At 35.5% G+C, this 24,545-nt stretch overlaps 2 protein-coding genes across 3 annotated transcripts; both read left to right on the top strand.

Annotated features, from left to right (window-relative positions):
• Positions 1 to 230: 230 nt before the first annotated feature.
• LOC102803667 (uncharacterized) lies at positions 231 to 10,152 on the top strand. Its single transcript, XM_085496548.1, has 16 exons — positions 231 to 697; positions 1,847 to 1,977; positions 2,499 to 2,628; positions 3,590 to 3,658; positions 3,747 to 3,856; positions 4,287 to 4,374; positions 4,951 to 5,118; positions 5,248 to 5,334; positions 6,200 to 6,291; positions 6,418 to 6,534; positions 6,777 to 6,948; positions 8,212 to 8,276; positions 8,366 to 8,540; positions 8,628 to 8,694; positions 9,103 to 9,210; positions 9,615 to 10,152. Exons 1-16 carry the CDS (start codon positions 515 to 517, stop codon positions 9,632 to 9,634), a joined length of 1,782 nt encoding a protein of 593 aa, XP_085352674.1. The 5' UTR covers positions 231 to 514; the 3' UTR covers positions 9,635 to 10,152.
• Positions 10,153 to 17,453: 7,301 nt separating this feature from the next.
• LOC146750400 (uncharacterized) lies at positions 17,454 to 24,273 on the top strand. 2 transcript variants are annotated; one of them, XM_085503070.1, is made up of 13 exons: positions 17,454 to 17,587; positions 18,152 to 18,220; positions 18,308 to 18,417; positions 19,225 to 19,312; positions 20,593 to 20,760; positions 20,880 to 20,966; positions 21,972 to 22,063; positions 22,211 to 22,327; positions 22,579 to 22,750; positions 22,968 to 23,032; positions 23,122 to 23,296; positions 23,392 to 23,458; positions 23,895 to 24,273. In XM_085503070.1, exons 1-13 carry the CDS (start codon positions 17,522 to 17,524, stop codon positions 24,008 to 24,010), a joined length of 1,392 nt encoding a protein of 463 aa, XP_085359196.1. In that variant the 5' UTR covers positions 17,454 to 17,521; the 3' UTR covers positions 24,011 to 24,273. The 2 variants fall into 2 exon arrangements, with proteins under 2 accessions (XP_085359196.1, XP_085359238.1); XM_085503112.1 differs by lacking the exon at positions 23,122 to 23,296.
• Positions 24,274 to 24,545: the final 272 nt, after the last annotated feature.

Genomic DNA, 24,545 nt, shown 5'->3' with positions numbered 1-24,545 from the left:
TCACTTAGTCACGTGACTTTGGGCCAAAATCCCGGACAAGTGGGACAATATGGCGACTACTAAGTTACCTGCGTCTTACTGCCATTCACAAAGGACGCCGGGAACCAGCGAAACTGAATAGAAGGCAAAAGTGAGTGGAGAAAATACTTCATTTTATATTAAAAATTACATCAATGATTAACGAATATCAAACACGAATTGAACAACTAGACTTGTATATTAGTAGTAGTTACTGGGTAGTAGTAGTATTGGACTAGCAATATACGATTTTAAAGGCGAGATCTCAGATAGTATTGAAAGATTTTACCCAACCACGCAGTATCAGTATCAGTGAACTGTGCGTTCGTGACCTTAACTGTGACTCTTTGTGTGACCCCACGCTATCTGAATCCTTGACCATATAGTCACAAATATAATTCAATGATATACCGACCAATTGTTTGATCAGCAAGGTACATATCGCTTGTCATATATCTGAGTGTTTAAATAACCCGTAGCTGTGTAGACGTACAAGATGTCGGATGCGTTACAATTCTGCCACCATAAGGAAGGAGCAAGTAGCCCCGTTCGTCAGCTGGCTGATGTCTATTGGAACTGGAGATTGAAAATCAGACCCGAATTCGCAACGCTGACGGGGTGCCATGTTTACGACGACCAATTGGATTGCCATACGCTCGAAACGTATGATGATATGAAGGTAAGCAATGGACTTGTCGTAGCGTAGCGATGCGTAATGTGAAGTATATGTTGGCTGTATAGCTATTGGGGGGGGTGTCTCAGTCTGGAACAACATATCGAATATAGGACGCCCGTCTTCTTCCCTAAACTGAACTTCTACTGCAATGTCTTGAAAGATGTACAGTGTCTTTGATCTCAAATACCAATTGAGCTTATTGACACACAGCATAGAAGATGAACGCTTCGCCATATTCTCCATCCAATATCCAAAGATGCCTGTCAATTACGGGTTTCGCCTCGTGGCGCCATTTTTATTCACATTTAACACTTGCATTTAGGTGGTTGATCCTGTTTCATACTGGTGATTAGTGCTCGTTCTCTGGTTATGTTAAGCTATGTTCCAGTTATGGTGAACATTATTAATACACCTGGCTACGTAAATCCCAATTAGCCATGCTAGTAGTTCAGAAATGCCTGCATGTTTGGTAATCTACACAGGCTTAAATCGTGCGTGTTACTGATATCTTCTTAGAAACTTGGCAATCTGCCAATGCATATTGAAAAAAAATATGGCGATTACTAATCTTCATAAAGAAACAAAGACTAAGCGTGGAGTACAGAAACACACGACCAGAGAAATTGATTACATGACTAAGGGCAGAATAAAACTGTAACTCTCGTGTGGAATCTCGCCACAATGTTGCTTTCCAAATATTCCAGTGTTTTGTTACTATAGCGACTTCACGTATGCACATTCAGTTCACACGCCGTTGCTCTAATGTTCAGAATCAACAACTTGCATGTTTAGGTTAGAGATTATAAACATATATTACAGGAATTTGATAAGTAAATATGTAGCTATTGTATTTAGTAGTGACAACTTTGCAAGGCTTTAACCGTGTGACACATTCCTAGTAATCACGTGATAGTGCCAACGACTGCAGCGATAGCCTAATCCATGTTTACTCTGCCAATCCTTAGTTACTTTTAAGATGGAGAGAGTGGGTAACTTTTGGTATTCCCTTGGGTCAAATCTGGTATCTCTCAGCCAAGCGAGACAAAGTTTCTCTCACCTTGACGAGTGTTCACTACAGTGTCAGTAAATCACTTGTAACTTGTGGGCTGCATGTTGCTTTTTATTAGGGTTCGATATTGCTTTTTGTAACAGAAACAAGGCGAAGAGTTCTTACGTCAGTTGAACTACCTCGATGAATCGGACATGGACGCAGAAGACTGGACGAATTACGTCATATTGAAACAAGAACTAAGCATGTTCCTGTCGGGAATTGAATTTAAGGGGCAAGTTGTTACTGTTTCAACCAGATCTGTATAATATTCGTCGAACATACGCGTGTTATTATTTTCGGTTCGGATTAATGTCGATGTATCTCAAAGCTTTTGATCTGCCTAAATGATGTCATGTGGACAGTGTGTTTTCAACGAGTCACGCGCCACTCGTTTATTTTCAATTGTTTGACAAATTGGCGTCCAATGTATTTCTTGTATCGCGCTATGCAAACCAACATGGCGCTGTTTAACACACTGGTAGCTGACATTTTATCTTCTCTTTGTATGTAATACATATCACCATTTATAATCTAATATAGCTATATATACTCTAATTTCGCCCAACTTACTCTAATGTCGTCATATAAACACTAATATATGCCACATATGCTTCTATATACTTCATATGTGTTTAATTACATTTCATAAATTCTTCACAAATGATTCACAAAGTGGTCATGTATTATGACGTTGTTCAGTTCAAGAACTATGCGTTAAATTTGTCTAATTGTTATTTCTAATATCGCGTCTAGTTATCTGCTGTGCCTCAATTCGCTAGAAGATGGTCGTTTCTACTTTGCCCGAGTCATCAATCGAATGACATTTGAAAACGAAGGCGATTATACTAAGTTACTGTCAAGATATGAAAAGTTCCCTGAGCAGGTATTTTTGTTTAATCAGATAATTCAATGAGTGCATCCATGCATTTATTTTGATGAATGAATTTGTCGTAGCAGGGTATAACAAAACGCTAACATGTTGTACGCAAAGTGTGATATAGCTGGACAGCGTTCAGTATGGTTGTACCAGGACAGTTTGATACATAATTGCATGAGAGTGAGAACATCAACCTCTGCTAATAATATGAGCTAAGCTTATCTTGGAATGAAAAGACGCTGCTTCTGTAAATCCTCAAAATATTAAGAATGTTCACACATAAAAGTTGATCCTGAGCAATAGTGTCTGTAGGGACATTATGTAACATATCTAATATACGGGTATATATCTGCGGCGGGGTACGGGTAAGAATTAGAGTTGTTTCATAACCTAATTAATAAATTGTGTAAAAGTAATTATGTTTTATATATATATATATAAATTGTAATTTGTAAATTATGTTTTATATATATATAATAAATTGTGTAAAAGTAATTATGTTTTATATATATATATATATATATATATATATATATATATATATATATATATATATATATATATATATATATATATATATGGACCCTGGTGTTTCTTTAATATTTGGTATGTAGGTACCTTGTGTGAACCTTTATCAGACTTGTTAATTTCGTGACGATATCGTCTAACTGTTATTATTCACTTGATATATGTATAACTTGGATGGACCTCTATTAGATTTGTCTCTTTTGTAATATTAGGGGAACACTCACGACTCTACTGAAACAGCGTAGCTATTTCGGCAGTAAGGTCGCTTGTTCAAAGTGTGTATAATTTGAGTTCATTGCTCCCTGCAATCTAAGGTGATATTGAGTTACGTGTGGTACACATCATGTCATGTAATTAAATACATTACACACAACCAATACACTTTGAGAGACAGTATGTATGATCACCGTCGCATTTCGTTTTTGTTTGTTTTTTTCAGATGAAATGGTTTATCCAACTTTTGAAACAAGGAATCAAGGAAGGAATGACACACCATGTCAACTGTGTGGTGAGACAAAAAATGTTTTACCGTTTTATTTTTGTGTTAAATATAGCTATACTGTTGAACTATATTGTCCTTTTTTCTTTTTCTTAAGAAAGGAATGGTGGAAAACAATGAGAAGTTCTCCCTATCGGACCCAAAGGATACCGCCTTTTACACACCATTCCAGAAATTAGCTGAGCTGACAAATATACCTAAGAACAGGTAAAGGTCTCTCTTAATGTTGATAGTATTGATATGATCGACTTGCTAGAGTTAGAAAAAGGCAAATGTTTCACAAAATCTCCAAAAGGTCATATGATGTACGTTGAATCTTAGGTTTATTGATTAACTGGTGCGAAAACTTTAGGGTAAATCCAGGCTGTACACTCGCTATAACCTGTTGATATGTACATCGTGGATTGACAATATGGTGTTAAAATTAGGATTGCAACACAGACAATATATTAGTGCTATTTTTTAGTCACTTTGAACAATTCAGCCATCTGGTGCGTGCCTCATCATGATCTGCTGAGCAAACAATGTTATACAAACTGCCCACCAGTGTTGTCCAATACCAAATCATTGGTCAGTACACAATTTGTATAGCATTTTTCCAACTATAATGATTTCTCTGTCTAAATTGTTGTATCAGAAAAGAAGAAATCAAATCCCAGGGCATTCACTTAGTCGTCAATAATATCCAAGAGCCTTTCAAGACATTAGTGGATTTTCTAAAGAACGTAAGTTTTCATACATCAGGTATCACATAGCTGGAACTGTGTGTTATTTATTAGCAATTTAATTTGGTAGATTACTGTGAACTTGTAACTAAGGAGTGTGACATGGATATGTGGTTTAATGTGTTGATTGGTCCAACTGAAGAAAAAAACCTTATCGAGGCGATAACAGTGACTAGAGTTTATGTCACAGTGTTGGTGTGCCTATGTCAATGTTACGCACTTTATTGAATGAATCGAGTGTGCGTTTGGTTTCAAGCGCCACAGTTTTTGGACAGCGCAGTGGTGGATTCGATGCGACGTATGCAACGCCATGTGAAATACATTGTTTATTTGCTTGAAATTCGAAAGCACGCTACACGCGACTAAAATGACAAAATACTTTTGACAGAGTATACCTTATTTGTAAAATGACCACTCTTCAATATTACATCGTCACATTGTTTATTTTAGCTCCGATGCCGACTTACTTTATACATAAAGGTACCTCAAGTCGACTGATCTCAGATTTGTTCATTTCGTGTTATCTTCAATTCTCTAATAGTAGTAGTATTTTCATTTATTTAAATTTACATGCAGGAATACTTTCATAACCTTCGAACAAATATCGGATCATCAGCATTACCAAATGGCAAGGCATTTTACGAGGAATCGCTGAAGTTCCATATTACCTGTGACCTATCAGCAGAAGTGGTCCATAACATAGGGTTCAGAGAGGTGAAACGAATTAAAGAAAATATGCATCGGGTAAGCCGCATTAATTGTTATGGTAATTTAAATTATCTATTCACATTCTTGAATATTGATTTATATTGTAAAAGAAAAAAAAAAGAATTTTTGTTATTTCCTGATTGTTTTCTTTTGATGCTTATTCAGGTAATGAAGCAGGTTGGTTTCCAAGGCGACATCAAATCATTTTTTGAGTGTTTAAGAAATGACAAACGCTTTTACTTCAAAACGAAGGTAGGTTGATTCTGTCACATTGTCATGTCCTGCCAAAGAGTGATCAACACTTCTAGGAAATGTCATCCTATGACAGTTTTAGCAAGACGGGTGACACATCAGATATCCAAAAATTGTTGAACAACACCGACAACACGAAAGGAGCAATAATGGTAGAAAAGATACGCCATACGTTTGGAAATGTGATACATAATATACATGAGAAAATCTGACAACAAATACACGAATTATTTGCTCCCAAAGTGAGCTGGGCAGATGAAAAACACCGAAGTAAATCTGTCAACAAGTCAGAGAGGTGAAATCAGGTGATTGAGGCACTGTCAAGTCATATTTTGCTTTTGAGAGACATTTGCAGTGATGAGGCTTTTTTTGAAAGCAATGCAAGTAAATTGTAAAGTGCTGTAGTGTGATATACGAATAAGGTGGAATTTGGACATAGATAGGTTTTCAACATTGCTATTCCCATACGGTTCACTCATTTAGTCATGTAATCAAACTTTAAATAACTTGAAGATAACTGATTTAATCAAATCGCAATGACGACGTGCGCCAAATGTGGTTGTTTACTTCTTCGTCTACTAACATTCAGCCATCGTTCTTCACCTTCTCTTTGCACACATATCGCAATTGTGTTTGTTTTGTATTTGTATCCATTGCCATGTGCCGTGACTGGGTGGATGCCAATACGAGGATCACGTACAGGTTAGGGCGGGGGTATGTGTACATCAGGTTCGCCATTCGGATGATTAAGCGCTTATAATGGGTCGTCCGCACTTGAAGTATGATATTGTAGGAAATGAACGTGGAAAACAAACAGCGAATAACGTGAAAACAATAAACGTATTGTTGTGCTTTTATTTAATAGAATGAGTTGTTGGAAGGTTATGGGAAGATAGTAAAACAAGTCCAGCAAGTTCTACCGAAGTATTTCAAAAGTATTCCCAATGTAGAGATGAGGTATTTTAATTGCCAGTAGTATTGAGTATCTGTTTAATTTTACACATTTTTTATTACCAGACATGCTCAATAGTCTACGATATGATGTGAAATAAATGTGTGTGTTTTTATTTGTAACGCTCTCAGAATAGTAGAAGTATCTACGAATGCTGAAACTCAAAATGGCGCATATTATTATGGGCCCTCTGCAGATGGAAGTAAACCAGGAGTGTTTAACGTCAATTGTCATAACTTCCAAGCAAGGTATGTTGCAAGTACTCAGGTATATGCGTAAATTGCACACAATACATTACTGTTTATGAAAGAGATGTGGGTGGTTGATTGTCTCTGCATATATTAAGTTTCAACGTTGTAACTAATGTTCTTGACATTGGCAAAACTGATGAGTATATAATCGGTAACTTTCACCTGATCTTCAGGAACTCCTGAAGCATAAATGTCCGATTGAATGAATCCTATTGATATTTACTTTATATAACTCGCAGACCCAAGTTTGAAATGATGTCACTATGTTTACATGAAGCAGAGCCTGGTCATCATTTACAAAGTTCATACAGTGTTCTCATGGACTATCTTCCTGGATTCAGACGTTTCAAAGACGATCGTTTTTACGGAATAGTGCCTTCAAGATTTCCTATGCACACTGGATATATAGAGGTGAATGAAATCTTACTTGCTTTTTTATGCGAAATGAGTCATACCCCTTAAAGACTTCTTAGACCTTCGAGGTAAACGGCTGCTGATGTGTTCTTAAAAGCTTTGAGAGCGAAAGAACCACGGGATACATAGTACAATGAACAGTATCGACATAAGATAATGGAGGGGTAAATACAAATTGTAGTTTCTCTCGTTCGAAGTGAGATCTTGACAGCCAATTGCAGTGTATGTATAAAAATGTATGTTATTCTGTTTACTGTAACTTCGATGAATTCGCTATCCAGAGTTGCATTCCGACTTTGGAAATATGAGAAACATCATTCCCATAACAAGCTGATGCTGTCATATACTAAACAATATCCTGCCCTTATGTTCCCGTCCATTTCATTTTGATCTCATTCTTGCAATGTAATTATAATATCTTACCTGAGTTACAAAACCTTATAACTAAGCGATTAGTTGCGTTCACGCACAGCTTCGGGCTAAGAGGTGAAAAGCATTAGTCTGCGCTAAGAAAACGTGCGCGAACGCTTAGCACGGGCAATAAAACCCGGTAAGTACGGTAATATGTTTAAGACTAGTCTAGACCCATAGCACGTGCTGATGACGTCATTGTCTATCAGATGCCAAAATTAAATGTCCGTTTTAGAAGATTTATTACTATATTCACAGCTTTTTCACGATACATTATTCTCGAGGAAATGGACTGACAATAAAACCCTGTACTACTTGCCTTGACTTTCTGATTTTGTATTGTTATTGTTTTTTAACTATTGAACTAACAAATATACCTGCCTGGTTATTCTACTAGTTAAAAAGACTGACGATTTGTATACCTTATTCCATGCTAACCGCTGTTTCCTTTCGTGCATGAACGCAATGGGGTTATGGATATACAAACATACAAGATTAACTTCAATCTTGATATAGCCTGACGAGTGACCAGTGTGTACTGTTATAACTTCACGCAAGAGGCACGCTCAAATTTATAATCTGCAGATAATATCTCAATACAGTCAATAACATTCGATGGTGTATTTATCAGAGGATGATATCTAACAGCATTGCAAAGTGGGAGAGCGATACATTCTTTCATGACGTGACAATCAATTAATATCACTATCGTACATACCCCGGATGCAGTTGAACGGAACACGATGATTTTTGTGCAATGTTTTCAAGTAATTGTATGTTAGTGTATGCAGTATCACGTGTGATTTTAATTAAACACTTTTCTACCACTTATGTATATTTCAAATATAGGGTTGGGGAATGTACTCCGAGTTTCTTGGCGAAGAGATGGGTTTGTACGACGATCCATATACTTTGTAAGTCACTCTCCAGGCCTTCCTTTCGGTGATACAGACATAATTGATATGCAAATGTATTGATATACGCTTCGACTAATCTGTTTCAGATTTGGTCGCTATTGCTCGGAAATGTTCAGAGCATGTCGTTTGGTTGTCGATACCGGTATTCACGTGTACGGATGGAGCTTTGAGAAGGCCGTGCAGTTCATAGAGGATAATACTGCCATATCGCGCGAATTTATAGAACTTGAAGTTAGAAGATACATAACTTTACCTGGACAGGTATTCATTTTCACATTGTTATTCGTGACATTATAATGTTGCCGTGTGCAACTATTATAACTAATAACGTTTTTACTTATAATTCAGGCATGCGCATACACAATCGGTGAATTGAAAATAAGAGAGTTGCGAAAGAAATGCGAGGACGAGTTCGGTAAGTATGTATGCCTTCCGTTTACAATATATTACAATTCTTGCGTTGTTTTAACGAAAGATGAAGTCCTTTGATCGGTGTGTTGTTGATACAGGAATGATATATAGCAACTGCTTGCTCGTTCTTGTGGATTTGGTAATTGACTGACTTGTTTAAGAGTCTAGGTGGAGTATGTATCAGTAATAATTTCAGTGTATTGTGTAGCTATCGTTATCAGTGTAATTAAATGAATGCCGTATTTCACAGTATTTATTCAGAATTCCATCTTGAACTGTAGAAAATTAAAAGATGAAGAGAATCATTCCGAGATGTCGACATAATATTGACTATAACAAACTTGTCAATTAATATTACTCGAGTAGTATATCGATTAGATAATAATTAAGAACATTCTTACGTCATGCATAGGTGACAAGTTCGACCTCAAAGAATTCCATGACGCAGTATTGTCATGTGGTCCAGTTACCCTTACAGTACTGGAGTTGCTTATTAATAAATATATCAACACAACACTCGGTAAGTAACGACACCAATACACTCACTCTCGCTTTCTGTTCACAAATATGGAAAGTACCTTCAGATATCAAAATACATTTACCTGTGTTCACACTATTCTGTAATGTCATTACATTGATAATTGTTAGTTATGTGATGATTGTGAAACAGTATTGAATTTTATTCGAATATATGATTTGTGAGTTTCTTACCATTGTATATTTCTGATGTTGTTATATATTGTGGATCGACAATTTCAATCTATTCGAGTTGTTGTGATTTGCAAAAATGATTTGAAGATACCACAAACGATTGTTGCTAATTAAGCAAAAGCAACATGGTGCACAAGATACATTCTTGTAAAAGTGAAGAAGTTTCTCGGTAGAGACTTGTCATACTGAACATTTTACATGAACATTTTACAGAAATTCCAGATCGGAAATGAGATTTAGTAAGCTAAGTTTCTAATCTAGCTAACGGTAGACGCTAATTGGCAAGCGATTCCAGTCATCGGGATATTGTTGATGAGTCGATTGTGCGTAAATACTCAGAATCTCAAGACGTGACAATGAAATTTTACGAAGAATCAAGTGTGCATGTTTGCATATTGAATACCGTCTGTAGGAATTCCTACAGTACATTTGCACCTGCTTGTAATGCGAGAAGGCGAATCGGAATGTTTTATGTTAGGAAAGCCTAACTTGCAAAGTATTATCTATGTGTTTTTTTAAAGTTAACGATCCAACGATAATTGTTTATTTGTATTGGCAATTAAGTGGAATATCGTAGAATTGACATTCGTTGTTCAATTGAATTGCACTTCAATTGATGAGTTTTTACATACTATTGTCGAAATACAGATTTATCGGATTTTGTGATTTTGTATTATACCACGGGTTTTCTGATGTCATAATTAACAGTTTAATTAATAAATATATGTATGATGTCACGTTCTATTCAAAACTAGTGTGAGTCTATTCGAACATGTAGCTAACAAATATACTTTTATTGAGCTCCATGCTGATCTTACCTTGGTTAAACCTCTCTCAGATTTGCTCATTTCGTGGTGATATATTTAAATTTTTAATTTTGAATATTTTTGTCATTTTTAGTAAAAAGTGATATTTTCGTATCATTGCTTTGATATAAGACAAGTAGGTACCCCTATTGGACTTTTTTCTTTTCTTTTATTTTTATGGATATGTTTGTCATTTTTGGTAAAAAGTTATATTTTCGACTTCTTGTTGGAAAACGCAAGTCTGATTGCTTTGATATTATAAAACTATAAATAATCAAAAACAAAATCGAAAAAATAGTACCAGAGGTAATGTAAATTTGTAAAAACTGGATATCGTCATGTTGCTAGCTTTCCGTAATGACGTGTGGCTGGAAATGATGATCACATGACCTACGTATACCCCATTCACAGCAAATAGGCCACCTCGCTATGGTCGCTGTAACTGCATACAAGATGACCAGAGTAGTGCATTCGTGGTCACCCTTCTTAAATTAAATAGTCGCATTGGACAATATTTATTCGCACAATATTGCATCGTTTAGTTACTATTTATACTTGTAATTACCACCAACTCTGCATTAGATAAATATGACAGCTGCTGCTATATTTAACCAAAACGTTTCCATACATCATTGAATACTATAACATACAGAAGTTCCATCAGAATCTCGACTTTCTCGTTAACATTACAAACATGTACTATTCGAGAGGAATTCTAAAATTAATATACAATCGCATACGCACATTTTAAAAGGGTGTTTTCCTATGTCGAGCATTTGAACTACAAACTACCACATTAAAGTTTACGCTTACTAAACCACGAAAACATTCCTTATCGAATCGTTTTTTTATATCAATTGATACACATTTATTTATGGGTTTACATGTATAGAAGTATTCAAATAATTTACACTAACCTTTAGAATATTAACTGTGGCGCTTAAGAAGTAATGGTCAGGGCATGCTCCCCTTCCTTTTTCCCTTTCTCTTACCAAAATAGTTTCTAGACTTATATTGGTATAAATATAAATTAATTTTACTTTATTGTTATTGATATTAAAGTATCTATGCTGGCACTGTTGCCAAAACCATGTCAGGCATATTTGTAAAGACTGTTGCAACCCCAACATTCTGGATATAAATGTCGTCCAATTAATACATTCGATGAGTTTGCAACTTTAGCAAGTATTACAGTATGAAAGTCTTACAAATTGTGATTAAAGCTGCTGTGGCTGGTGTTGATATTGAACAAATGAAACATGCAAAGGAATTTTATTTTATAGTACATCGGTCAAAGCGACATGTTGCGAAATCAGCATTGAATCGATGAGAAGCTTTGAATTCAGTACGCTGTGATATTTTCATTACATCTTTATAGAACCAATTGATGTGACTAGGTACCCCGTTTTTATTGCCTTCAACTGACTCAGTCTGACGAACAAGTCAGTCGTGCAAGTCAGAGTGCGCTCAAAATCTTCGGCTTTAACTTCCGGTGGTCAAATGAAATAATGTCCATGAAATATTTGCATTCTCTGGTGGAATTAAAATCAAATCAGTCAACTGGCAACAACATATAATCATTTTTCGTTGGCTTTAAATGAATTCTTGAGTTAGACGAAACCGTGTCTAAAAATCACAAACCCACACTGTTCCCATGTGAGAAAGTAAGAAATCAAAATAGTCTTCACTGCCTTTATCCCAGCGTTATTCTCACCATTGTGGTTAGTAGTATGGGACATCTGAGAGAATCACATATATCTAGACCGATGGGGTTTACACAAATTTGTTGGAGTTATGCTTATCTGCGAAAACAGTTTGATAATGGATAGTACGTGTTGTTCAATGAGCCAAACATTTTCAAGGCTGGGTGGTTAAGTGTTCAATTACTATATATGTATTGTATATATTGTAACGAAAACTGCCATTATCGTTATTTAAGCATTAGGGGAACCTCAATGTACATTCTCATCCCATATGTTAACACACATATATATATATATATATATATATATATATATCCTAATCTGACTTGTCTTTACAAGATAATACCCATATACCCCACAAACAATTCTCAGGCATGTCTAAGATATAGAATCGGACACATGGACGCACAATTCATAAGTCAATTCATAAGTTCCCGTTTTCGGATTGCGTACAAACAGGTACTAATAATGTTGTAAACTAATTGTCTACGAATCTGTTTGCATGGCTCAGAAGCATATTGCAATGTTTTTGTTCGTTATATGAGAAACATTATTTCAAGTCAAGGGAAACAACTTATATAGCCTTTCAAAATTAAGTCAGATACGTTCATCAAATCTAGTTGGCAAGATAACAATAACGTTATTTTTGGATAATCATTTACACGCCCCAAAAATCACAAAGTACATAACAAATACAATAAATTAATACATGCAGTTTTACAATCAAATTCATTGATCATTGAGTTATTTGTTCTTTGTACTTCATTACTTGTACATTTCGAAATTATTATATTTATTAGCATTTTCAGAACAGATAAAACATCGTTATTAATTTACAATTACGTCAGGGAGATCGGGTCACATCGGGCATGGACGACGTGCTACTACGTCTATACATCGGAGAGTATCCAGTGCGCTGATATCGAGTGAACTGGATCTCCTGACTTGAAAGTTGGTTCTGCCATCTGCTCCGAAGTGTGAGAATGTAATATATAAAATCATAAGAAAATAGTTGATTCATGTAATGTCATGTCAGTAAAAAACCGGACTAATCGCTAATCGCTAAGTACAGGGAACTGTTAACAAACGCCGGTAGGTGTTCGGCACGGCTTGGCTGACGGTGGGCAGACGGTAACGCCGCCTTCAAAGTGTGTCTATATTTGACATCGCAATTAACTCGAATACATTCAGTTCCCCGATTTAAATTACTCACCAAAGCTACTATTTTTGCATGTAGATGGCTGAATTCACCTCTAAATCACCACCTCTGATCGATTTCTCAGCAAGCTAACACCATAATTTGCCATCTTCGCATGCGCTAGTCGGACAACTTTTTCTATAAGGCGCTCTGTGATTGGTCAACAAAACTTGTCGAAAACCATTCTCGTTCCATATTGCATTGAGTCAGATGTAGTTACAGCGACAGAAATACGATAGATAATAAACTTAATAATGGCAAATAAAAACAAAAAATATTTATAAATAAACAAAACCTACACCTACATCGGATTTTAATCAGAATGCTACTATAATGACTTTCGTAAATTACCCCAAATGACCCCCTTAGCTACGGCAGTATTAAAATATTATATTACGAATGCATTGCACCCTTTACAAATGTAACAAATTCATATTCTTTGATATTTTGATAGTGTACCTCCAATAACTGGAGATTTTGGTAAATTTAAAATCACTAATTTTTAAACCCATTTTCAGTTGCATTTCACCTTTCACTGAATTTGTTATTTACATTTATTTATGTCTGTGTCGTGTGTGACTCCCACGCTATCTAGGTCATTTGACAATAAGGTCACCAATGTGAATTCAATGATTTACCGACCAATTGTTTAATATCAAAACACATATCGATTGTATTTATAAGTTTAAATAACCTGTAACCGTGTAGACGTACAAGATGTCGGAGGCGTTACAATTCTGCCACCATAAGGAAGGAGCAAGTAGCACCGTTCGCCAGCTGGCTGATGTCTATTGGAACTGGAGATTGAAAATCAGACCCGAATTCGCAACGCTGACGGGGTGCCATGTTTACGACGACCAATTGGATTGCCATACGCTAGAAACGTATGATGATATGAAGGTAAGCAATTGACTCGTCGTAGCGTAGCGATGCGTAATGTGGAGTAGCAGGATCTGGTATCCCTGGTATATTTTTTGGCTGTACGGTCATTTAGGGGGGATCTCAGCCTGGCAGCATCTCCCGTCTCCTTCCCTAAACAGAACTACTACTGTTATCAACTGAAAGGCGTACGATGATTTTGAATTCAAATATCAATTGAGTGTATTAACACACAATTGAGTAGCCGAAAGTTCACAATGGGGCCACAATTCCAGCAGCCAGTAGCAGTGGCGGCGGCACAAGGGTGGGCCGAGGGTGCGGTCGCCCCTCGAAAAAATGTTGAGGAGGCGTCACCCCTGCAAAATCAAGCTGAAACCCTTTGTGTTAGCAAAATTGGCCCCTCAAAATGCAGGAAATAGCGTTTCAGAGGGTATATATATATATTTCCAAATTGTTAAGGGGGAGCATGCCCCCGGACCCCCATTAAGGTCGCGCCGAGGTTGGTCAGCAGATCTCGCCCCCCATGCAAAATTTCGTGCCGCCGCCTCTGAGAAGTATCCAGAATATCTACACACAAATTGGTGACGTCACAAAATACGTAACCTTCAATCGGGGTCGTTTGTTCGGTAATACGAATTGGCATATACAAATAAAGATACTTGAGACATTACCAATAAGGTGCAACAAATCACATAACAATATAATGATAATACCGTAACGGTAATACGAGTAAATCCTAAATCCTAAACGTCAATCAAATAAACTAAAACATATCATACCATATAAAAGTAAACAAAAAATGTCAGGAAAGAATAATAAACTTTACAAAGCGCCACCACACAAAGCTAAATTTAAATAAATAATAAAACAAGGCCAGACTTGTTTTATTCTTTGTTTCTCGAGTTTTTATAAGGCAATTTTTCTGAGGAGGGCGGAAAAAAATAAAATTATTTTTTTCCATTAGATTTGTGTGATTCTCAAAGAATTGTAAGTGGGATCATTGATCGGAGAGAAGAAATGAAATAAAATTGTATTCTATGTATAACCTTGTTTCTCATCTGTGCGAGACTTCGGTACTTTGATCATGGTACTCCCACGAGAATGCAACTTGGATTTGGTATGAGGCGGGCGGTAAAAAAATGAAGATAGAAAATAATATTTTTTTAACAATTTTTTTACGCTTACAAGTCGGCGGGCGCGAGAAATTACGCTGAAATAAAATTTTATTTTTATTTCATTTTCGGCTCATGTTCATTTGACGGGTTCGTGGAAAAAGGGATAATAAAAGTCTGGCCCAACTTACAAATTAAACTGACGAGCGCGCGATTTGTTCAGAAGTTACTAGATCGTTGCAAGTCAAGGTAAGTTTTGATAGATATTAGATGATGTGACCTATATTAGGAAAAAATCAATATCTTCTGTCACAGTGGCATATTGGTGGACATTATTTAAACGAAAGTTGTTTAAAACAAAGAAGGTCTCCAATATTTGTCGAAACATTTATTCTCCCTATTCAACAAATTGTAATGGTATAAATTAATTAAATGACAGCTGTTTAAATACATGACTAATTATTCTTTCAATTTAACAACTTGGTAATTAAGTTTTACCACCACGTGTTCACAAGAGAGTATCATTTATTGAGCTACAATTATCTTTATGGGATGACACAAGTCATAATATCAACATGAACGTGTCTTGGCATTAGGGTTAGGGTGGGGTATGGTATGGTATGGTATGGTATGGTAAGGTATGGTATGGTATGGTATGGTATGGTATGGTCAACGCAAACCAATAACCAAATTGGTTCGTACCCAAGATTTACACTAACGGATTGTGGCATACATACGGTTTTCACAGTCTTAAAACACCAAATTGGCAGTATCATTGGCAATTATGACTAAATAATTTAAATATGAAGAATATCTTCCTCTCTCTCTCTCTCTCTCTCTCTCTCTCTCTCTCTCTCTCTCTCTCTCTCTCTCTCTCTCTCTCTCTCTCTCTCTCTCTCTCTCTCTCTCTCTCTCTCTCTCTCTCTCTCTCTCTCTCTCTCTATATATATATATATATATATATATATATATATATATACTATATACTCTTATCAAATGCACAGATAGGTAGTCAGTCTGTCATCTTCTTGTGAGTCACTTGTCTGTTTATTGAGCATGGTTCAGTGGATTTATACACATTGTGAAAGATTGCAGGTTCAAATCCAGTGGTTTGCGAGATTTTTAAATATAACTGCAAATGGGTCCCTTATTTTGTATTTTTCCCCAAGCGTTGCTAATACCCCCTTTCTAACTCTTGCCCAAGATTAATATATCTCTTCTTTTACAATGCATTGACCCAGCAATTAATGAATAATGATGAGCATAGAAACTGTGAATAAATATGCATATTTATTTTTGAATTTGCATAAAGTGTAGGCACTCTAAATCGCCTTTACGCTCCCAGTGTAACGCTTGCATTGAGTGTTTTTTATGCTGGTATTCAGTGCTCGCTCTCTGGTTATTTTAAGCTGTGTCCCAGTTATGAAGCATCGGTGAACATTATTAATTTCACTCAGCTACGTAAATTTCAAAAATGATTACCTGTTCTGTATTCTATATACGGATGGCCCCAAAAGACTGTGGGTGTTATAGATGCATATCAATAACACCCACAGTCGTTTGGGGCCATGCAATCTGCCAATGCATATCGAAAAAAAAATACGGCAATTACTAATCTACATGGAAAGACAAAGAGTAAGTATGATGTTACTGGAATGAACACACGGCCAGGAAATAGGTCACGTGACCAAGTACAATACAAAACTGTAACTCCGACTTGGTATCTCATCATAATATCATACAATACATTTCGTTTTCCAAATATTCTAGTGTGTTAGTAAATTTACACTAACTTAATTGTGGGCTGCATGCTTGCTTTTGATTAAGGTTTGATATATGATTTTGTAACAGAAACAATGCGAAGAGTTTTTACGTCAGTTGAAGTGCCTCGATGAATCGGACATGGACGTAGAAGACTGGGCGAACTACATTATATTGAAACACGAACTCAACATGTTCCTGTCGGGAATTGAATTTAAGGGGCAAGTCTGTCACTGTTTCAACCAGATCTGTATAATATTCGTCGACCATACGCGTGTTATTATTTCTGGTTTGGATTAACATCGTAGCTATGTAGCTATGTATACTCTATTTTCGCCACACTTACTCTAATGTGGCCATATTAATATAGCCATATAACCTCTAATGTCGTCATATAAACACTAATTATGTCATATATAATTTAATATAGCTTAATGTACTCCAATGTCGCCATATATGCTTCTATGTACTTTATATGTGTTTAATTACATTTCATCAATTCATAAATTTCATAAATAACAAATAATTCACAAAGTTGTCATTTTATAATGACGTTGTTCATTTCAAGGACTATGTATTCTGTATTCAATTTTCCAGTTATCTGCTGTGCTTCAATTCGCTAGAAGATGGTCGTTCCCATTTTGCCCGAGTCATCAGTCGGATGACATTTGAAAACGAAAGTGATTATAATAAGTTACTGTCAAGATATGAAACGTTCCCTGAGCAGGTATTTTTTTTTAATCCGATAATCTGATTCAATGTGTGCATCCCTGTTTTTACTATAACAACATTCATTTTGATGAATGAATTTGTCGAAGCAGGGTATAACAAAACGTCGCACGTTATATAACACGTTTTCAACGGGAAATGAGTCACCAATGAGTGTACAACTAAAATGTTGTAAGCAAAGAGTGATATAGCTAGACAGCGTTCTGCACGGACGAACCAGGACAGTTTGATAAATAATTGCATTATGATGAGCACATTGACCCTCTGCTTCATATTCGTAGTAAACTATATAAGCTAAGCTTATCCCGGAAAGGCAAGATGTCGTTTCTGTAAAATCTTGAAACATTACGAATGTCCACACATAAAAGTTGATCCTGTGTAAATTATATATATATATATATATATATATATATATATATATATATATATATATATATATATATATATATATATATATATGTTGATGTGTCCATTTTAACGAACTACCGACTCAACTGTTTTTGATACTTGGTATTTGTGTATGTTGGTTGGACCTCTGACACACTTGTTAATATTGTTTCAGATGAATTGCTTTATCCAACTTTTGAAACAAGGAATCAAGGAAGGAATGACACACCATATCAACTGTGTGGTGAGAAAAAAATGTTTACTGTTTTATTCTTGTGTTTAACATAGCTATGCTTATAAACTATTTTCTCCTTTTGTTCTCTTTCTAAAGAAAGGAATGGTGGAAAACAATGAGAAGTTCTCCTTATCGGACCCAAAGGATACCGCCTTTTACAGACCATTCAAGAAATTAGCTGAGCTGACAAATGTACTTAAAGACAGGTAAAAGTCTCTCTTAATGTTGATGATATTTTTTATTATCGATTTGCTAGATTTACAAAAAAGCTAATGTCTCACAAAATCCCCAAAAGGTCATATGATGTACGTTGATTCTTAGGTTTAGAAATGTCTATGATTGAATTGGCATACATAATCATCACCAGCTCATTAACATAGCCAATAAAAAGGCGTTGTTCCGTATACAAGCTGTGTATAGGTGCGTGGGGACATTTCTCAGCGTACTTTTTAATATGTCAATATGTAATTCCAAACATCTTCACGTTGAAGCCAACAAATCTTCTTGATGTAAATATGTGTATTTAACACCTTTGGTTCCACGACTGTTACGTCAACGTGATCTGTTAAAGTTGTACAATTACATACATTTTAAATTAGTGCCCACGAACCTGCATCTATATCTATATTGCCCGTTGACAGTACATATATCTTTCGTATTTTTCTTATAGTAGGATTAATTTTATAATACTGATTGATTGAACTGGTGGGAATACATTAGGGTATATCCAGGGTGTACACTCGCTATAACCTGTTGATATGTACATGGTGGATTGGCAAGATGGTTAAAATAACTTGGGATAACTTATAAAATTGGGATTGTAACACATTAGTGCTATATCTGGTCACTGCGAGCATTTCAGCCATCAAGTGCGTGCCCTATGATCAGCTGAGCAAACAATGTTACAGTACTTGCCTGTCAGTGTTGTCCGATATCAGATCTTTAGTCACTACACAATTTGTATAGCAATTTTTCAACTACATTGATTTGTTTCTGTCAAATTGTTGTACCAGAAAAGAAGAAATCAATTCACAGGGCATTCATTTAATCGTCAATAATATCCAAGAGTCTTTCAAGACATTAGTGGATTTTCTGAAGAACGTAAGTTTCCATACATCATGCATTACATAGTTGTGTGTCATTTCTTACCAATTTAATTTGGCAGTTCATTTCAAACATGTTACTAAGAAGTGTGAGATGAATATGTTGATCTATTCTTTAGAGGTGAATTAATATGTTGATTGGTGTAACTGAAGTAAATATTACATTTGATTGTGTATCGACGTGATAACATTGACCCAAGTTTATGTCACAGTGTCGGAACGCCTATGCCAATGTTACGTTCTTTTTTGACTAAACCGAGCGCGCATGGTTTCCTTTAAGCGTTGGACTGCGCATGTGTTCTTTGTGGATCAGATACGACGTATGCAACACATGTAATATGCATCGTTTGTTTGCATAAAATTTGTACTATATAACTGCGGCGCTTCAACAACAATGACAATCAAAAAACAATTCTAACAGAATACTTTATTTGCAAACGGTCACCAAGATCTTGTGCTTCTCTATTAATTTATTCCCCGGTAAAATCGCTCAATGTATGAAAATATTGAAATTAAACACCAGTGAATGTTAAAGTAGATATTATGTATTTCAAGTAATAAAAATGATATATCATCATATATGTAATATGATAAACAATTACCAATAATCCATATTGCCTCGTCAGGTTGTTTAGCTTAGCTCCGCTGTCGACTTTGTCATAGTAGGGATCCTCCATCGGTGTCTGTGTCAAGTTTTTACCTTTTCGATTTCTTTGCTACTTGATTGCTTTGATACTTAGTGTATATGTACCTTGGATAGATCTTACTCAGATTTGGTTTTTTTCGTGATAATATTTTTAGTTTTTTGATTTAGAAGAATAATATTTTCACTTTTTATATTTTCGATTTCTTGTTGGAAACCGCAAGTCTGATTGCTTGGACATTATACATATAGGTACCTCAGGTGGACCTCTCTTAGATTTGTTCATTTCGTATTGATGAGATCTCCATCTAATTGAAATGTGCATTGCTAACTCATTATTGTAATATTTTATTATTGTCATTTTTAGTAAAAAGTTTTGTTTTTTATGTTGAAAATATATCTTTTTTTAATTTATTCTTTTTGGTATGACATCTTTATTTTTTTAATTTTGATGAATATTTTGGTAAAAAGTTATATTTGATTGCTTTGATATTATACATTAAGGAACTCCAGATTTCTAATTGAAATGAGCATTGGTGACATCGGAGCTATCTCAGCCAAAAGGCAGCATGTTATTAAAATATTTCTAGTACTAGTAATAGTAGTAGTAATCATTTCATTAATTCAATATGTAGGAATACTTTCATCACCTTCGAGCAAATATCGGATCATCAGCATTACCAAATGGCAAGGCATTTTACGAGGAATCGCTGAAGTTCCATATTACCTGTGACCTATCAGCAGAGGAGGTCCATAACATAGGGTTCAGAGAGGTGAAACGAATTAAAGAAAATATGCACCAGGTAAGCCGCATTAATTGTTATGGTAATTTAAATTATCTATTCACATTCTTGAATATTGATTTATATTGTAAAAAACTGGACCTATTGCTATTTCCTGACTGTTTTCTTTTAATGCTCAGGTAATGAAGCAGGTCAGTTTCCAAGGCGACATCAAATCATTTTTTGAGTATTTAAGAAATGAAAAACGCTTTTATTTTAAAACGAAGGTAGGTTGATTCTGTCACAATATTTCACATCCTTGACCACCACTCCTAGGAAAAGTCATTCTATGACATCATGCGCCTATATTATTCGAATATGCTGTCAAGTTTGGAAAGATGGACGATGCATCAGATATCCAAACAAATTTGAAAGGAAATGTAATATCTGTTGAGCGTAATGCACTTTTGAAAGCCCACCACCAAATACACGAATTAGTCGCTCCCCTAATCTGGGTTGGACATGGTTATCTGGGCAGATAAAAAACAGTGAAGAAAATCAAGTAAGAGAGGTGTAATTTCGTTATTGAGGCTCTTTCAAGTCACATGTTGCCTGGACAGTGACGAAATGCATAACAAAAGAAACATATAATATGATTGAATGAGATTAAGATGGTGTGAAAAGATCCATTTCGGTATTATTACTGCCTGGGTTTTCATCAGTTCTAGGGAACATAATGTAGAGCTATATACTAGACTCGGTTGTGCTAGACACATTTCGAGAGGCATTTGCATTGATAAGGCTTTCTTTTTAATTATTGTAGTGTGATGTACGATTATAGTGGAATATAGACATAGATATGTTTTCAACATTGCTATTCGCATGCACTGCAAATATCGATGGTTCGATCATTAAACCATGTAATCAAACTTTAAATAACTGATTTAATCAAATCAAATTGACAGTTGACGTGCGCCAAATGTGATTGTTTACTTCTTCGGCAGCTAATATCCAGCCATCATTTTCACTTTATCTTTGCACACATATCTCAATTGTTTTTTGTTGTTATACCCGTTACCATATGCCATGACTGGGTGAGTGTTCACAGGCGAGCTCAATACGAGAATCACGTACAGGTTAGGGCGGGAGTATGTTTAAATCGAATTCGTGATTTGGACAACAGACTATTAAGCGCTTATAATGGGTCGACAAAACTCGTATGATGTTGTAGGGGGGACGGATAAAAGAGTTTATTGAACATTAAACGTGACGCTGTTATCTTTAATTATTAGAACGAGTTGTTGGAAGGTTATGAGAAGATAGTTAAACAAGTCAAGCAAGTTCTACCGAAGTATTTCAAAAGTATTCCAAATGTAGAGATGAGGTATTTCAATCATAAATAGTATTGAACTTCTGTTGAATTTTACACATGTTTAATTACTAGACATGTTCAGTTGAAGTAATAGTCTAAGACATGAATTGAAATAAATAAATGTTTGTTTTAGTTTTAGTTTTCTTTACGTACTTTCAGAATAGTGGAAGTATCTACGAATGCTGATGCTCAAAATGGCGCATATTATTATGGGCCCTCTGCAGATGGAAGTAAACCAGGAAAGTTTTATATCAATTGTCATAACTTCCAAGCAAGGTATGTTGCAAGCACTGAAGTATGTCTGTGAATTGCACACAATACATTCGTTACTGGTGGTAGATTGTCATCTAATACAACTTTGACTGTAACTATAGCTAAAATGCAGACAGGTTGTTCTCTAAAACATGTTTGTTTCAACGTTGTAACTCAACGTTGTAACGCCAACTTTAACCTGATCTTCTGGAACTCCTGAAGCACAAATGACCGATTGAATTATCATATTGATGTTTGATTTATATACCTCGCAGACCCAAGTTTGAAATGATGTCGCTATGTTTACATGAAGCAGAGCCTGGTCACCACTTACAAAGTTCATACAGTATTCTTATGGACTATCTCCCTGGATTCAGACGTTTTAAAGATGATTGTTTTTACGGAATAGTGCCATCTAGGTTTCCAATGCACACTGGATATATAGAGGTAAATGGAATCTCACTTGTCTCACGTGCAGCATAATCCGAGAAGACTACAGGCAAACATGTGCCGATATCTCCTTGAGAGCTTTAAAGGCGACTGAACCACATGATTTGTTTTGCCCCTCGAACAATGTTCCATTTTCTCGTTATCGCGTCTACTGTTCCAAATTCCTTGTTTTTACTGGACATTTTATTACTACTTGTGTACATTTCAAATACAGGGTTGGGGAATGTACTCCGAGTTTCTTGGCGAAGAGATGGGTTTGTACGACGATCCATATACTTTGTAAGTCACTTTCCTGACCTTGCTTTCGGTGATACATACATAATTGACATGCAATTTTAGTGATATACCTTTCTACTAAACGGTTCCAGATTTGGGCGCTATTGCTCGGAAATTATCAGAGCATGTCGTTTGGTTGTCGATACTGGTATTCACGTGTACGGATGGAGCCTTGAGAAGGCCGTGCAATTTATAGAGGATAATACTGCCATGTCGCGCGAAGTTATAGAACTTGAAGTTATAAGATACATAACTTTACCTGGACAGGTATATATTTAATATATATCTTATTTTTATTCATTACACTATAATGTTGCCATGTGTAGCTACTGTAGCTGATCACATTTTTATTTATAATTCAGGCATGTGCATACACGATCGGTGAATTGAAAATAAGAGAGTTGCGAAAGAAATGCGAGGACGACTTCGGTAATTATTTTTTCTGTTTACGTATATTCCAATTCTTGCGTTGTTTGCACGGGTGACGAAGTCCTTCTATGGGTGTGTTGTTGGTACAGAATTGATATATAGAAACTGCTTGCTCATTCTTGGAGAATTGGGAAATGACTGAATTGTTTAAGATTAATTATAGGTGGGATATGTGTCAGTAAAACTTAACAGTTTGTTGTGTAGCTTGGGTTATTTGTTTGAATGCCGTCTAATTAACATAAGTTGTCTTTCATAGTATTTATTTAGAATCTTGAACGGTAGGAAATTAAAAGATGAATTAAAATGAGATATGCAACATAGATTCATTCCGAGATGTTCCGAGACATAATATTGACTAAATAAACTTGTCTATTAATATTACCTGGGTAGTATATAAATTAGACAATAATTAAGAACATTCTTACGTCATGCATAGGTGACAAGTTCGACCTCAAAGAATTCCACGATGCAGTATTGTCATGTGGTCCAGTCCCCCTTACAGTATTGGAGTTACTTATTAACAAATATATCAACAAAACATTGGGTAAGTGATTCCGAGGACGCCGATAAACCCGCGATTCCTGTTCACAAATATGTCGGGAAAATCATCGAATTTAGTGAAGAATCAAATCTGTTTGTTATAATATTGAGTAGCGATTGCTGGAACATACTATAGTACATTCGCATTTGTGTGTAATGCGAGAAGGTGAATCACGGTGTTTATTAGAGGATAACTTATTAACTATGTATTTTTCGAAAATTGATTATCCAACGATAATTGTGTCTTTGTATTGATAATTAAATGAAATATCATAGACTTGGCATTCGCTGTTCTAAGGTCACTCCCGCACTAAAATTGTTGGTGTATATGTAACTTGAGAAGATGCAGATTTGTTCATTTCGTAATGATATATTTAAATCTCTGATTTTGATTAGAGAAATATTTTTGGTAAAAAGTTATATTTTCGACTTCTTGTTGGAAACCTCAAGTCTGATTGCTTTGATATTATAAAACTATGAATAATCAAAAGAAACAGAAAAGTGACAAATAGTACCAGACGTAATTTAAATGCGTAAAAACTGGATA

This window comes from Saccoglossus kowalevskii, chromosome 1, assembly GCF_978046115.1.
Source record: "Saccoglossus kowalevskii chromosome 1, keSacKowa6.1, whole genome shotgun sequence".
In the NCBI taxonomy this organism is placed as follows: domain Eukaryota; kingdom Metazoa; phylum Hemichordata; class Enteropneusta; family Harrimaniidae; genus Saccoglossus; species Saccoglossus kowalevskii.
Note: the sequence above shows the minus strand (reverse complement) of the source record. Positions and strands in the feature narration are given on the sequence as shown.

Excerpts from the sequence above, each read along its gene's own strand:
- LOC146750400 (XM_085503070.1), top strand. The coding sequence starts at position 17,522 with ATGACATTTGAAAACGAAAGTGATTATAATAAGTTACTGTCAAGATAT. Across the intron at positions 17,588-18,151 it reads ATGAAACGTTCCCTGAGCAG|ATGAATTGCTTTATCCAACT; the intron begins GTATTTTTTTTT and ends ATATTGTTTCAG. Across the intron at positions 22,751-22,967 it reads TGCACACTGGATATATAGAG|GGTTGGGGAATGTACTCCGA; the intron begins GTAAATGGAATC and ends TTTCAAATACAG.
- LOC102803667 (XM_085496548.1), top strand. The coding sequence starts at position 515 with ATGTCGGATGCGTTACAATTCTGCCACCATAAGGAAGGAGCAAGTAGC. Across the intron at positions 698-1,846 it reads AAACGTATGATGATATGAAG|AAACAAGGCGAAGAGTTCTT; the intron begins GTAAGCAATGGA and ends TTTTTGTAACAG. Across the intron at positions 3,659-3,746 it reads CACACCATGTCAACTGTGTG|AAAGGAATGGTGGAAAACAA; the intron begins GTGAGACAAAAA and ends CTTTTTCTTAAG.